At 37.1% G+C, this 16,429-nt stretch overlaps 1 protein-coding gene across 1 annotated transcript in view; it reads left to right on the forward strand.

Annotated features, from left to right (window-relative positions):
* The first annotated feature begins 5,957 nt into the window (after positions 1 to 5,957).
* Positions 5,958 to 16,429, forward strand: part of LOC140145278 (uncharacterized) — a 31,926-nt gene continuing 21,454 nt past the window's right edge. The window contains exons 1-2 of the mRNA XM_072167039.1: positions 5,958 to 6,127; positions 12,862 to 12,941. Coding sequence (XP_072023140.1) covers positions 5,997 to 6,127; positions 12,862 to 12,941 — 211 coding nt within the window. The 5' untranslated portion in view covers positions 5,958 to 5,996. The remainder of the gene's footprint in view (positions 6,128 to 12,861; positions 12,942 to 16,429) is intronic.

Below are 16,429 nucleotides of genomic sequence, written 5' to 3' on the forward strand. Positions count from 1 at the left end.
CGACTTTTTCTGTTATTTTGCCGCAAAGAAAAATCGTGCAAATTTAACCCTAAAAAATCACTCAATTTTGGAAACCGGACGTTGTTCAAATTCGCGCCAGAACTTCAACTCTGAAATAAAAATTGGGACTTTTTCTCCGAATTCTTCATGCATATACTTGTCGGAAGCAAATGAGCTGAAAACGGGCAAAATTTGACTATACGTTTAGAAAATAAAGCCGAAACAAGCTCAAATAAGCGGTGGACTATTTTAACCGAATTTCACTGTTACATAAATCGTGGAGTGATTTGGTGGTGCGCCCTCTTATCCGCTCTGCCTCTTATCTGTCCCTAGTATGACGCGAACTAAGGGGTGGTGCAATAATTATGTGTACCCCCGGGGGGGGAATTATAGGGGGGGGCAAAGATTTTTTGGCAGGCCAAAAGGGGGGCAAGCATTTTTGGCAGGTCGAAAGGGGGGGGTCAAGCGATTTTGGCAGGTCGAAAGGGGGGCAAGCAATTTTGGCACAGATATTTTGGGCACCGTTTCTATATTACGCCCTAAAAGGCGTAGGAAAACGTTACGAACACGTTCAAATATGCAAAATTTCCTGCTCGCTGCGCTCGCATTATATGTTAAGACAATTTAAGGTTTTAAATTCGGGTTCCCCAAAATCTTGCATATGTAAGGGGGGGCAAAGATTTTTGGCACGTCAAAGGGGGGCAAAGGTTTTTGGCACGTCGAAAGGGGGGCAAAGGTTTTTGGCACGGCCAAAGGGGGCAAGTGATTTTGGCAGACCATTTTGAGAATTCACCCCCGGGGTACACATAATTATTACCACCCCTAAATGATAGCCTACTTTGCGTTTTTTTGTTTGACGCGGCGTGTTGATACGCGAAGACGCAAGATTTTTTGTTTGACGCGATGTAGTTGTTAGGTGGACATATAGTAACTGAGTTGACGCTCACTATTTTGAGGTCCCTGGATATTTTTTAAAGCTATTTTTGCTCATTTTTAGACTTACTAAGATTGAAAAAAAATGAGGTGAATAGGCCTATGCAGCGTAACTCGGTGAATGATATGATTATATAGGTTTGCAAAAGTGAAATTTGCAGTTGCATCACCACCGTTCGAGTTTTTATCACGAAAAGTTTTGCAACTCAGTAATTTATTATAGATTTTGCAGGGGTTAGATACCTCCAAAACACTTGACGTGCCCCAGCCAGAGGATGTTTAAAGACATTCCCATGGCCCAATGGGGTTTCTGACCTTGGTAGGCCTATGTCTGGTTTTTGTACACATGTGGCAAATTGACCATACTTTGCATTGGGATTGTGTGCAAATATCATATGTTTTCATCCTACATGTATTAGGGCCTATTTAACATTGAAAACATCGAGATAGGAATAAAATTAATGCAGTGGGACAATATGAATGTTTCCTGTAAGAAAATCAAATATCAGTCCTAAGTCTCAACTATTAGCTCGTTGGCTGCAGTTTTAAAATGACCATTTTGTGTGTGTGGCAATGGGGACTTTGCCTCTAAAATTAGGTTATATTGGTCAAATCTGTGCCCCAGCTACCCGGGGGTGCCAGTTGAACCGTCAATGAAGTCATCACCGACCAAAATTTCGCGGTAAAAGGGTATCTTTTTAAGCATAGGCCACGTCCGCGCGGGACGCAAAAGGTCTCAATTTTGGTGTTTTCTGGAAAAAAAGGTACCTTTTTTACAATAGATATGTCGGCGTTTTGGGTTCATGAAAAATCAAAGTCCAGCATTTGACGTCAGCCGCTGTTTTCGTTCCTGATTGTAAACAACTTCTTACTTCCGGGTCTGTAAGTGTAATATATTAGTCTTGTGCCCGGTCTTGTACCATGATTAAAACTCGGTGATGTTTGTGCATGCTGCCGAGCGGGCTGCGTAGAGACGGGCGTAGAGACTACGAATTTTGTACAAGGTACAGATACTGTGTAATCGGAATGGATTACGACATACGTTTGACTGCTGAACCAGATATGACAGGAACCATGCCTTTTGGAAATCGTGAAGTGACATTTGCCATCGCTGTTTGTCACCCGCGCAAAACCGAAGTTAAACGGGGAAAAAAAGTGCTTTATATTTCAGATTTCAGAGCTTAGCGCGGATCATGGATTCGGCCCGGGATTCAGCACTGAAATCAAAGGTAAATAGCTACGCTTATCCCAAGGGATCATACACCACAAATGACCAAGATGGATTATACATCATGCAAAAGTATTGTGAATTTAATATGGTTCATGTATTTATTGCCAAGAATAGGAAATAAAACTTTTCCACTACAAATAACCTGTTGGTGTATGATCTTCCCAGGATGTACTTGTACTAATTGGATACCAATGAAATGATTGCAGCTTGTTTGTTGTGTATGACCACAATTTTGTGTTAAGGATGATATTCCAGGCTATTTCATATTATAGGCCTAACAGAAATTGTATGTAAAGGGATTGGAAATCCACTAGGTAAATATTGCTTTCTACCTTCGTCAGTGAAAAGGGTCATTGGGACATGTAAGGTCAGTGATCTGGGTACCTTTGTTTGCACCATGGCTGTGGTCAGTGATTTGGGTATCCTTTTTTCATAGCAGGTCAGTGGTAAGGGTTACCTTTCAGCCCTTGGGCATGTCAGTGTTTTGGGTGAAAAATAAAAGTGTCTGGTCAGTGATGACAACATGCAATGGTATATGAGTGGCACCCCCGGGCCCAGCTATTATGTTTGTGCCGGGGGTTTGTGGTCTATGTATGACCACCATTTGCCACTAGTCATCTACTAGCCAAACAGAACAGTCACGTGACACTCGTCTGTGTGTAGTATTTAAAATAGGGATGGGCGATACCAGCTTTTGTATCGATTGCCGATGTTCAAAATTACCAATGAAACAATGATCCACAATAGGCCTAATTATTATCCATGGGTGAAGGAGGGTGTGGTGGTGGTGGTGGTGGGGGGTACGTATGGCTGTGCCACATTAACAAACTTATAGGGTAGGTGCAGGTAATATGGGACAGCAGGTAATATGGGACACCTGTTTTCATTTTAACAAAAAGTAGCTTAGAGAAGGTACACACTTTAAGTTGATTTGTTAAGTGTTTAGAGACATCAATTGTGCTTCTAGAAATGCAGTTTTGGAGTCTGTGTATCAAACTCTTGGAAATCAATGCCAAAAGAGTGAAATTGCCCAAAATTTACGTCGTTTTTTTGGCCTGATATAAAATCAATGACGCCACATTTTATGATTGTGTATCCAAATACTCTGGTACTGAGGGTGCATTTGTCACTTTTTATGATCTTTAGGTGATGGGTTAAGCTTATCAGCAGGTAAAATTCCACTGAAAAGTGGCACTTTCCTTTTATAAATGATTATTTTCTCTGATTTTCAACTGAATGAGTGCAGGTAATATGGGACACATAGGAAATTGTGTGCATTGTCAATGCGAAAAGCAAAACTATTTAGAAAATTGAATTTTCTTGTTGAAATTTGCATTTAACATTCAAAATCATGTAACAAAAATGTTTTTAGAACAAAAGAGTGATTTTCTGAACATTTTGATTTTCACCATAGAGATAACACAGTGTCCCATATTACCTGCACATGCAGGTAATATGGGACACTGACGATGACGTCATTTTGACGTCATAGCGTCCAAGCAAACATAAAAACAAGATAACATTGCCTGTTTTATTAATCTTAAAGGACAGGTTGTTCATCATAACAATCTCTTTTGGGCATATCTTCTATAGTTTTTATGCACATAAGCTAAACGTCCTTAATGGTCCCATATTACCTGCAAACAACACAGGTGATAATAAAACCAGTAGAAAATATCACTTTAATCAACAAGATGTAGGCCTATTAACCCCGGGGATGTTACTTTGTAACAAGTTTACAGCTTTCGCTTTAGTCAGTAAACAAAGTTGTCAATTTAAAACTTCGCATATCTTTTCGTTCCTTTGTTTCCACACTGCTTAACAGAAGATATTAAAACAAATAAAAATTAATGATCAGCTGACTCTTTCTGTTGTCAGTTTAAGTTTAAAACACTCTTAACACAATTTTGTGTTGAAATTAATAAACAAAATCAATACATTATTGACTAGCCTACATGTAGTTTCAAATCTTTCGTAATGCATAATAATGGTTTTTGTAAAATATTTTGTAAAATATTTGTAATTTCTTTGATTGGGATCGAAAATTACCACTTAAGGACACCTGAAAAGCTCGGATGTCTGAAACATCCTATAGGCCTACGATAGGTTGTGAAGTTACGAAAAAATTCAAATCCCTACGCAAATAGTTTGTAAAACGCTTTGAATGTGATTGATTGGTCACTGTTATTTGTTATTCAAAGTAACATTTTCAAAATTGAGATTTTGACCTAATTGTAATGAATACACTATAACAAATACACACTTAAAATTTTAGAACCATACGTGCTGTTGTTTGACAAAATTTTGTTTTGTCATGTGTGTACGGTGCGCCGCTAAGGGGCTGTCACCCGCTGTGCAATAATTATGAGCCCCGGGGGGGGGGGGATAAAATTTGCAAACGGCTCAGCTCGCCAAAATCGATTGCCCCCCCCCTCGGCCTGTCAAAAATCGCCTCCCCCCCCCCTCTGAGCCCGCCAACTTTGCCCCCTCTTGCACATGCCAATTTTTTTGGATCCCAATTTGCAAACTTTAAATGGTCTATAGGCCTATACTCTCTAAATGTAAAAGAGTGAAAAACCACTCTGAATTTCAGAGTGAATTTAAGTTAGCTCTAAAAGAGTGGGGTTTAGCTCTAAAAGAGTGAAAACAGTACACACAATTTCACTCGCGATTTCGAGTGAGCCTCACTCGCTCAAAAGTGGCACAAAATCTCACTCTTTCTTGGAGTGAACTGTCAGCCAATCAGAAGCGCCGAAAATCGGCCGATGTTTGTTGAACTTGTGTAACAAAATGGCGAACAGTGTGTGAATGAATGGCGAAAAGAAAGCGGATTTGATGAAGAAATAGACAGCATACTCAATAGTGATTACATTTATGTGTAGGTCATAACTCGTAGGAAGTATACACTTGGTCTGGAGACAACGGCGGCAGTAAGCTTAAGTCATATGTGAGCAGTTTGTTACCGGCCCATACAGTGCCGGTTTACATGTACGCATATGTAAGCTTATGTAGGTTACGCCTTATCATGCTTCTCCAGACTGTGACCGTAAACATGGTATTTGCCAAGTGTTATGTCCTACACCTAAGTGTACTCACCATTGAACAGTTTGACTATTAGCTTCACTAAATCCATAGTTTTTCATCATTCATCCCACACTGAAGTTCAACACGTTGTGTATGTGCTTAAGCTTTAGACCAGTTCAATATTCCTAGACCGGGTCCTACCCTAACCTGGGGCCTAGCCTCACAACAATTTAAAGCACATAGTAGCTGTTATGAACTGCTGTGATATTCTTGTATATAAAATAGGCCTAAATGAATAAATAGATAAATAAATGCTCTTTTCTGATTCACTCTTTTCCGGAGTGAATTTTTTCACTCTTTCTTGAGAGTGAGCTTCACTCTAAAAGAGTTGTCACTCAGATGGCTCTTTGAAAGAGTGAAATTTCACTCTTTTTGAGTGATTTTTCACTCTTTCACATTTAGAGAGTAGGCCCGGCCTATAATAGGCCTAGCCTACATGTTGCGAGTGCAGCGAGGAGGAAAATTTGCATAAATTTAAGCATTTCCGTACGGTTTTCCTAAGCCTTTTTAGAGCGTTTTATTTCAAAGGCGCCCCAAGAATGTGTGCCAAAAATCACTTGCCCCCCCCCTCTCGGCTTGCCAAAAATTGCTTCCCCCCTCAATTTTACCCTCCCCCAGGGCTCATAATTATTGGACAGCCCCTTAGTGTGTATCCCATAGACAATGCATTGGAATTACATTTAATCGAGTATTGATTATCGCCCAACGCTAATTTTTACAGAGAACTTTTGCGTTGACAGAACTAGAAATGGCTGCGCAGGCTCAGCCCGCGGCCGGAGCTGGGGGCGGCGTAGGGCGTCGTATCCCTTACAATAATCAGATTGGTTTGAAAAAAAGAACCACAGGACCGCTGAGAGTGGAAGACATGACTGAAGTTTTGTAAGTACACCCACCATATTGAACAGTTTCGATTGTCTTGTTCTTTTTTCACCATGCACCATCAACGTGCAGTGCAGTGCCGTACATGCAATGCCAATGAAACAAACCGTTCAAACCCAAGGGAACGTCCCCGGTGGGGTCACTCCCTGGCAGGGGGGACACATAGGACCGTTACCACAAGTACAAATTACCCCCTTTTGCAGTCGATTTCAAGGACAAATCATGAAATTTTACCCCCTTTTTTACTCTAAAACAAGGACAAAATGGTACTCTGAAACACCCCTATTTTTTAGATTCGAGGACACATTTGCTATTTTGACCCTATTTCAACATTTCAAGGACGAGGATTTTATGAATAGTTTTTTCATCACAAAATTCAAGTACATGTAGTACCCCTCGCATATAAATTGGCTATTGCAAAATTTGGGGTGAGCTATCCACGTGATCGGGAGAAAACAATAAGAACCCCCTTTTTTTCAATTTCGTGGACATTAATTTGTGCGATAAAACACCCCTATTTTCCAATTTCACAGACAATTTTGTCCGCGGACAAGCCCTAAAAATGACCCCTTTTTCCGCGATTTTGGTAACGATCGTGCGGTCAGTATTGCAAGTTGAGTGACCCCACCGGGGGAACGTCCTTTATTATTATAATACTAGTTCTTTGTTATTATTTACCTAATCCTCTTACGCCGTCTTGGCATGGATGCCTGGATGTTTATGATGGGTTTTGATCGATTGGCTGTCACTCAATTAATATTTAGTTATATGTTTAGTTATAACAGTTATTTTATAATTTTCAGTGGAGAAATAAGTTTGATAATATTATGAAAAATAACACGATATAAATGAATGGGATGAATGTTTTTGTTTTTGTTTTTTTGTAATCAATATTATTTTTAAACATATTACTGCACTATTTATTATTATTTATTATTAATTTATATTATCTATTATTGTTATTTTTATTTATTACTATTATAATTATTATTAAATTATTATTATAAATATTAATCATTATTTTATTATTATTATTATTTATTATTATTACTAGACTTAATATTATTATTACTATTTATTATTTAATATCATTATCTTGTTTTAAATTTGTAAAAATACAATTAAAAAGTAGGCCTTCACTGAATTCATTTCAGATTTTTTCTTTATCTTTATCTTTTTCTTTTTATAGGCCTTTTCATTTATTTGTACAGCTAAGTATATATTATTTATATTATTATGTTTGTTAATTTCTTCAGGTAACTTTCATTCATTTATCATTCATGAATTAATTTAAATTTATTTAGATGGTACTGTAGGCTAGCATAGTAGCATAATTTTAATTTTATAAGTTTGTCATGATTTATTAAAATGACTCCTGTATTTGTTTATTATTTTACATGATTAATCTCTAATACTAATAATTACTGTATTTTTTTTATTTATTTTTAAATCATATCACGATTCATTTTCATTTATAATAAATGTATTTTTATTTATTTTTAAATCTGCTAAAATAATGTCAGCTGACCGTGGGTGATGGTACTCAAGTACTTGTGGCTTTTGATACCAAGGAATAATCGAAGTCAAGTGGTGACTTCATAAGGCTCATATATAATGGACGTTCCCTTGGGTTTGAACGGTTTGTCCAATGAATGTACAATCATAACAATGTACAATTTATTACTACCGTACTATTACATGTACGCTGACTTTCGTATTCGGCGAGGAGGACGATTTCGACCTCCTGGTTTGTTTACAAACAGAGAGGTAAACAAAAACCGTTCCGCTTGTCCAAACACTCAAGTATCAGAAGGATGGTCCACAATAGCGTGATTCACGTTACAACATGAATAGGGATTAAAAAGCTGTCACGTCACGTAGAATCAGGCTAGCGGCACTCTGTACAAATTGCCTATACCGATTCCGTAGACAAAACCTGTGCCCTGTGGCACAGTCGCATCCCCTAGCTTGTGCGTGTTTATCTAGGTCAACGTGGCAATGAGTCAGGGTCAGAGGACAGCGCAATCTGTCTGCTGCCAAGATCCGTAATATATTTCTATTTATAGTCACCTTTTTGTACCGTTACAGAAAGCGTGGCGTCTGCTTAGCAACAACAATATGGGCATATTTTATATTATTTATTTATTTGAGCGGACGCTTTTAGGCCTATATCAGTGGCACACGCCTTAATTGGCGATGCGTTCATATAAAAGACAAAAAAACAAACATTTAAAACAACAACAACAATAACTCATAGGGAAATGAACAACATACATCCAATGACAGCGCCTTTTCGTAGCTACGTCACATTTAGCTCATTCATATCATTACATATTCAAAATCACCTTTCAAGATTTGTGGCGTGACGAACAGACTCTTATACAGGTATCGAGCTCACGCTGTCCTCACTTGAGCGATCGATGTAGCGCCTCTCTATATTTAGTACTCTCAGGTAGAATCTGAATCTGAATGTATACTTTAACTTAGTACAAGGAACTTATACGATGTCCTCATTCACAAACTGATACTATCTGTCCATCGTATAAGACTGTTACCGCACGGCACTGGTTGAAGGAATATTACACAGTCAAGAATAGGCTCCATCATTTTTTTGTTCTGAACCCTCCCAGTCTCCAAAAACATCAAAACATCAAAAGCGTTGCACTTATGCTTACTTAAGACTGTCCTTTTTCATATAACGCAGACAAAGTAGGGCCAACTTGCCTAGAAATGGTCAAATTTTGGCAAGAAATATCTCTGTGTAATCAAATGTAAGTCCCATATCACATCGTTATCGGCGATCGAGTTTTTTTTTTTCCTGAAGTTTGGTTGGTACCCACCAGCGTCATGCATGTGACGTGACACAGCTAAAATAAGCGACCGGGAATCGGGGATCGTTAAAACGTCAACAAATTTCAAAACACAGAAAGCAGTAAACTTATTGGCGAAGCGGTCCGAATTTTGAGCCATAAGTTTACGTGGTGAACTAACTTTAACTAGTAACAAGCGCATACGAGCGCATCGCATGAGCCGGAAATTCAGTTTTGGTTTTGAAAGCGTAAACAAAGCCGAATATTTAAAAAACAACTCCATGCAGAAAATCACTTCTTTTTATAAAACTAAGCAAAATTACAACAATTACTTCAGGGAATATAAACACCAAAGTCGTATCTACCACATATGTCAAAAAGAAGTTGAAAATTCATTAGATAAGGTCATTTTCACGGTAAAGGGTGTAACTTTTGATTTTTGGGTCAAAATTTCAAACCACTTAAATATGTTTCTGTTTACTGAAATCATGCATAGAAGCAACTTAAATTCCAGTAAAATAATGTTTCAAGGCTTAAACCTTTTGATTTCTCATACATAATCTGACATTTCCATAACATTTTGGTTAAAATCTAAGAAAAATGTATTTTACATAACCTCAGAAAATTATGACATGAAAGCTGGAATACATGTGAAATCCCATTCCAAAGTAAGTCAACAGAAGTTAAATTTTATACCATGTTTTGCTATGTTTGTAATTGCAGTTTTGAAAATTTTTAACATCAAGTGTCATTTACAATGGAAATTTCCAAACCTTAAACATATTTTTTAAGTTTTAATTGGGTTCCTAAAATAATTTGAATATCTAACTTCATGTACAAATACTACTTGATGAAAGGAACCTCCCAGCCAAGTTTTACAGAAATTTGACTTATTTTTTAGAATTGGCAATTCAAGCGATTTGTGTTTCGGAGGCTTCAGTTAACAACACAGGTGATCATAAAAGTAAAATATTTGGCTAACCACTACAAGTTGACATAAAAAAATAGGTAAAAAATATCACAATTACCAATTTTCATGCTTTGCTTCTAAGTATTGAATTTCAGTTGTGACAAAAATTAAATTATCACAGCAAGTCATTTTTTTTGTTTCGGAGGCTTCATGTTAACAATTGTTAAACATTGCAGAAGTAGTTTTTTTGAAAACAACAGTGTTGGGATCATCTAAGCTGTTATTTTCTTGTGTATATTGAATCAATGATTCTATGCGGCAGATATTGTAGATTTATCACATGTTAATTTTTTCACCCATTTGTTAAGTATGGTGTTTTTTGCATGTGAAGCCTCCGAAACAGGCTTTTTGGGATATCAGTATATTTTTCAAACATTAACCATAATGTCAATTTTTTTTTTAATTTATGACATTCTGCACATATCAAGTAATAATTACAATGCAGATATCAGTATGAAACACACCAATTTAGATATGCATAGATGATAATTAATCTTATTGTTGTTTCGGAGGCTTCATTTGTTTCGGAGGCTTCAATTGTTAACGGAAAGTTTGTATTGGGTCCCATTTTCAAACGGTGATATATATCTCCACGATTTAAAAACATGTGACTTGAGGATCTACTTTGCTACATTTTGATAAATAGATTTGATGAGCTCTTTTATTTATATTTGCACAAGCTTGCTGAACAGTTTGTTTCGGAGGCTTCAAAAAAGTTAACGGAAAAACGGCTCTTTGAAGTCAAGATTTTATAAAATTTTTAAAAGCTTGCAAATCGACTAATTTTTGTTACCCATTTCAAGTTAAGATAACAACTGTTATGAATCAAGAAGAAGTGAAGAAATTACCAAGAATTATGAACCAAAGCTACACCCACAAAGTTTGTTAACAATTGTTAACGGAAAATGAAGCCTCCGAAACGACAAATATCGAAGTCCGGTTCTCAAAAATACAGGGCTGTTCACAATTAAATCTAATGTGGCAGTGTTTACTGAACATATGACTGTACTTTCAGGATAAGAAAAATTATCCATGAACTAACTGAAGAAAACACAGGGTTTTACAAAAATGTTACTGTTTTTTATAGTTTTTCAAAATGGCAATATTAAGTACATTTAAGCCTGCTAAAACTGAGCGCAGTAACTCCCAAAGCTGATTATGCTACCCAAGGTAGCTGCTAACTAGATGACTTATGTGGCCAAAAATCATGGAATTCTGTGGCTTTATTAGAACACTACGGATTAAAATGTTAAAAATCCAAAGTTACACCCTTTACCGTGAAAATCACCATAAGCGAGAAAGGGTCGAATTTTCGGTCAAAAAAAATTTAGAAAAAAATCATATTTTTTTGGCCTAAAACTTGGCCATATAAACAAAATTCCCGTACACCACCAATTTCACGATTTTTGTCCTCCAAAATTAACTGAGTAATCCTCATAGTGTTTTCAAGTCAATTCCCGGAGACGGAGAAAGCGGACATATAGAAAAAAAGATATTTAATTTTATTTTATTTAATCCACAAATTGACACCTGAGTCGGGCGTTGCAAGCGTGTCATATACGGTGAGTATGTGTGTACATAATGTAGGGACCGAGCCTACAGCAAGCTTGAACTTCCGGCTCGCGCATCTCCTGCATTTGTTAGTTAAAATGTATACTGCATAACACTCCTGGTGGAGTCATACACGCAGGTTGAGGTGTGCGCATGACATTTACTAGTCTTGTTGGTTGAGGTGGCTTATGACGGCTGTTTTAAATTGCTTGGTGTCTTCTATGGTGGTTACTGAGTAGGGAAGTGAGTTCCAGTGAAGTTTCATGCCCAGGACAGTAGTAATTTGACCTCAGCTGACACCTGGGTGACTTTGGGAATTGGGGTCATCTGAGGTCAAATTAGCAAAAACGGTCGTACAGGTATAAAACTTGGTGGGTAGGCCTACAGTCAACATTTAGAGCCAAATTTTTGAAGGTCATTTTGGGGTCATCCGAGGTCAAATTATTAAAACCTGTCTTATGGGCATGAAACTTGGTGGGTACAGTCAACATTTAGAGCCAAATTTTTGAGGGTCATTTTGGGGTCATCCAGGGTCACCCAGGGGTCGTCTGAGGGCAAATAACTTAGGAACTATCGTATGGGCATGAAACTTGGTGGGTACAGTCAACATTCAGAGTCAAATTTTTGAAGGTCATTTTGGGGTCATCCGAGGTCAAATTACTAAAAAACTGTCATATGGGCATGAAACTTGGTGGGTACAGTCAACATTTAGAGCCACATTTTTGAAGGTCATTTTGGGGTCATCCAGGGTCACCCAGGGGTCATCCGAGGTCAAATTACTAAAAACTCATATGGGCATGAAACTTGGCGGGTACAGTCAACATAAAGAGCCAAATTTTTGGAAGGTCATTTCAGGGTCGTCCAAGGTCATCCAGGGGTCAGCTGAAGTCAAATTAGTAAATACTGTCATATGGGCATGAAACTTGGTGGGTACAGTTACCATCAGCCAGGTAATCGCGCCCAGCCGAGAACCGCCAAATAGGTCTACGGGTAACCGCCTTTATGTTATGATACATCAACTTTTGACCAGTTTGGTCCGGTTTTGACCGGTTTAAACCTGGTTTTAACCGCTTCGTGGACAAAACAGGTTTTGACCAGTCAAAAGTCCAACCCTGCATGTATTGTCTAGCAAACACGGCTCTATGCACTAAAGTCCCAGATCTGATGCACACACAGTCTATTACTCTAGATGTGATGTAAAATTCCGTCCCGATACATTTTAAGACAATTTTTTAACGTTCCGGAAGGGGCGAAAAAAAAATTGAGTCAAAACTTTTCAAACTATCAACTATTATAATTTCATAGTTTTGTTGATGAGTGCTATTCTTAAATTAAGTGCCAAACCGCTGTATAAACCTGTACCTATATGTAGCTTATTATTTTGTTTGTATGATTTTTGACAGGCCTGATGGCAGGATTGCATGCTTTGGAGTTGGACCTATGGATTGTATGCCAAATGAATTACGACATATCTCGTATGGTGGTAAGTGTACCCGGTACTACAATTACAACTATTTTACCTAGTTTTAGGAAAGAAGGAGAAGGGCTATTGGAGTCTGGTTCTTGCTAGTTAAGTGCACTTGAAGAACTTCAAACCCAGTGTTGTTAATTTACTGGTAAATTAAAAATGGCGGTTTAAAATTACCGGTAGATTACGGTAAATTACCGGTAAAATGGTAAAATAAGTAAATATGATTATGATTATGAATAATCTTTTGATGTACGGTATTCTACACGTTTTATGAAGAATGCGGCTGTAAATTTGATTAATTATTATTTATTACCGGTACTCAGCAAATCAAAATTGCAAATGAGAAACATGTAAAAATGACTTCTAAAGGCAATTAGCGTAGCAGGCTGACGACATGTAATTCAATGGAAGCATCTCTACATATTTTCAACTGGGTACTATGCACAAGTGAAATTTAAGCTTGAGAGTTGAGATGTTGTTATTTATCAGTAACTTCTAAAGATTTGATAATAAGAAATGATGAAATTTCAGCAGGGGGGATGCGTAACAGCTCGTATGTCATGAAAAAAAAAAAAAAAAATATTACACACTGAAAAATGACATAAACGTCACCAATATGTACCGTAGAATGAGGTGAATAGGGACAGTTTTGGCACTCTCTAGATTGTAGTTTTTAGCTCATTGCGTAGCACGCAATGAACTCTAGGCATGATCCATTTTTCTGTATGTTTTTTTCTTTCTCTTGCTACATCGTTTGAGCAATGGATCTGGTAATTTGAGGCGGTGATCTTTGCATGATTGTTACTTATTTAGCTAAGAAAATTCGGACAGAAAGTATCATTTTTGGAGCATTTTCTTCTGAAAAGTTTGACCAAATTTCAGGGAATAGTCTCCTATGCAGACTGTTTGTGGTGCTTTTCATATTACCAACACTGTACAAACTCCTTGATCGTGCTTGAATTTGTAAAAGAGATGTTGAACTTTACTGTTTCAGTGCGGCTACAATGTTTGCTTTTCAGTGTTGCTGTGCCTTACATTCTGCAAGTCAATAGATAAAGCACCAATTGGGCTCGTGCTGTGTAGGCCCTTACTTCTGAAATTCTCCCAATTTGGGCTACCAAATTGTTGGTTGGCAACCCTGACTAATGACTAAGAACAAACATCTCACTCATTTATCACACATCTACCCAGTCACTAAACCCAATTAGTTATGTAAACATTTACTCAAGGTGAGTAGCACTTTTCAGTGCCTGGTATATCAGGATATGGGTGACAACCCCTCTCTGAGGTGGAATGTTTTAAAATTATTGTTATTCGATTTGTAAGGAAAAGTAAGTATGTTTTGCCGTTTCAACGAATGAAAACGCAGTGAGTATTACCAAAGTTATGTTTGAACTAATTATGACTTTAAAAGTTCTAGGTATAGGCCTAAATGTAACAATAATAGACTATATAATAGTTAATATACAGCATCATATGGTCAGCAGAAGAAAATTACATCACCTATGATGTCATATCAGTGTCCTTGACCGGGGTCCTTACTCCTTGACCACTGAACAGCGTGATATCATGTTGATAACAGAGCTATAGAATCAAAATCTTCATCATATCACAGATTCTCAACAACCTGTGATCATATGGACCCTATTGATGTGAAAGTAGTTATCTGTCATATCCTGTGTCGTTTTATGGATAAAAATGACTCAAAATGTTATTGATGAAATGGTTGCTATCATAAACATCAGTTTTGTCTTTTCAACAGGAAAAATCCGATACAAAATAAAGTTTTTAGGGCCTAGCTATAATATGGGCATAATTTATTCATGTAGGCCTATAGTATTGAACAATGTACCCCATTTGACATGCACTTACAATGTATAGATAAATAAATTGTCTTACTTTATTAATTTAATAACTTCTTTATTATAAATAAAATGACACATAACTTATGTGAAGTCACTTTCTATCTTTTTTATTTGATTCATAAAATTACATTCAACAAAATGATTGAAGAGAAAAAACACAAGGAACTAGGCAGACTGTTATAGAATGGAGTAGGTAAGATGCCATGTCCATAGCTAGCTTCGCAGGAGTTTCCGACTAGCAATCAACATGATCAGCACATTCAGAAAAACACAGTTTAAGAGTGAAGATTGTGAGTAATCAGTCCTTTATAAATGTGCTGGCCACTATCTATTATCATATAGTCCCGGGGAGGGACACACTTTAGAAGTGACGGGTATGTGCCTACGGCGTCATGCAGTAGGGGCCTATCAGGTACAAAGCATCATTTAAAAAGGGGGTCATTGGGTATCCGATGGTGCATCCAAGACATTTTAAAATATATACAAACGAAACTGTATTAAACAAAATAAAATCAAAGGATACTTGACAAGTAAAAGGTACACATAAATAAATGCCTTGAATAAATAAATATCTTGAGAACCGTAGGCCTAAGTATATTTTCAAAATGCTGATTTGTGCTTGATCACAGCACTATGGTGATTTTGAGGTTTGGGAATACTGAAATGTGTTTTTCAAAGTTGGCAGCCCTGTAGGGGGCCTATACATAGCTATACATGGCTATACATGGCTATACATGGCTATGACATGGTTACATTATGGCTATACATAGCTATGCATGGCTATACATGTATGGCCATACATAGCTATCCATGGCTATACATAGCTATGCATAGCTATACATAGCTATGCATGGCCATACATAGCTATGCATGGCTATACATAACTATGCATGGCTATGCATGGCATTTACCATGAAATTGTTGTAGTTTTTAAGTTTCAAGTTTTTATTTGGAAATTGCTTTTACATCAGTGGCACTCATCTATCCGATGGTGCATCCAAGACATTAAATATACAAACAAAACTGTATTAAACAAAATAAAATCAAAGGATACTCGTCAAGCAAAAGGTACAAATAAATAAATACCTTGAATAAAGAAATATCTTGAGAACCGTAAGTATATTTTCAAAATGCTGATTTCTGCTTGATCACAGCACTATGGTGATTTTGAGGTTTGAGAATACTGAAATGTGTTTTTCAAAGTTGGCAGCCCTGTATACATAGCTATACATGGCTATACATGGCTATGACATTTTTACAACATGATCAGCACATTCAGAAAAACACAGTTTAAGAGTGAAGATTGTGAGTAATCAGTCCTTTATAAATGTGCTGGCCACTATCTATTATCATATAGTCCCGGGGAGGGACACACTTTAGAAGTGACGGGTATGTGCCTACCGGCGTCATGTAGGGGGCCTATCAGGTACAAAGCATCATTTAAAAAGGGGGGTCATTGGGTATCCGATGGTGCATCCAAGACATTTTAAAATATATACAAACGAAACTGTATTAAACAAAATAAAATCAAAGGATACTTGACAAGTAAAAGGTACACATAAATAAATGCCTTGAATAAATAAATATCTTGAGAACCGTAGGCCTAAGTATATTTTCAAAATGCTGATTTGTGCT

The sequence above is a fragment of the Amphiura filiformis genome, unplaced genomic scaffold (genome assembly GCF_039555335.1).
Source record: "Amphiura filiformis unplaced genomic scaffold, Afil_fr2py scaffold_193, whole genome shotgun sequence".
NCBI classification, from domain to species: Eukaryota; Metazoa; Echinodermata; class Ophiuroidea; order Amphilepidida; family Amphiuridae; genus Amphiura; species Amphiura filiformis.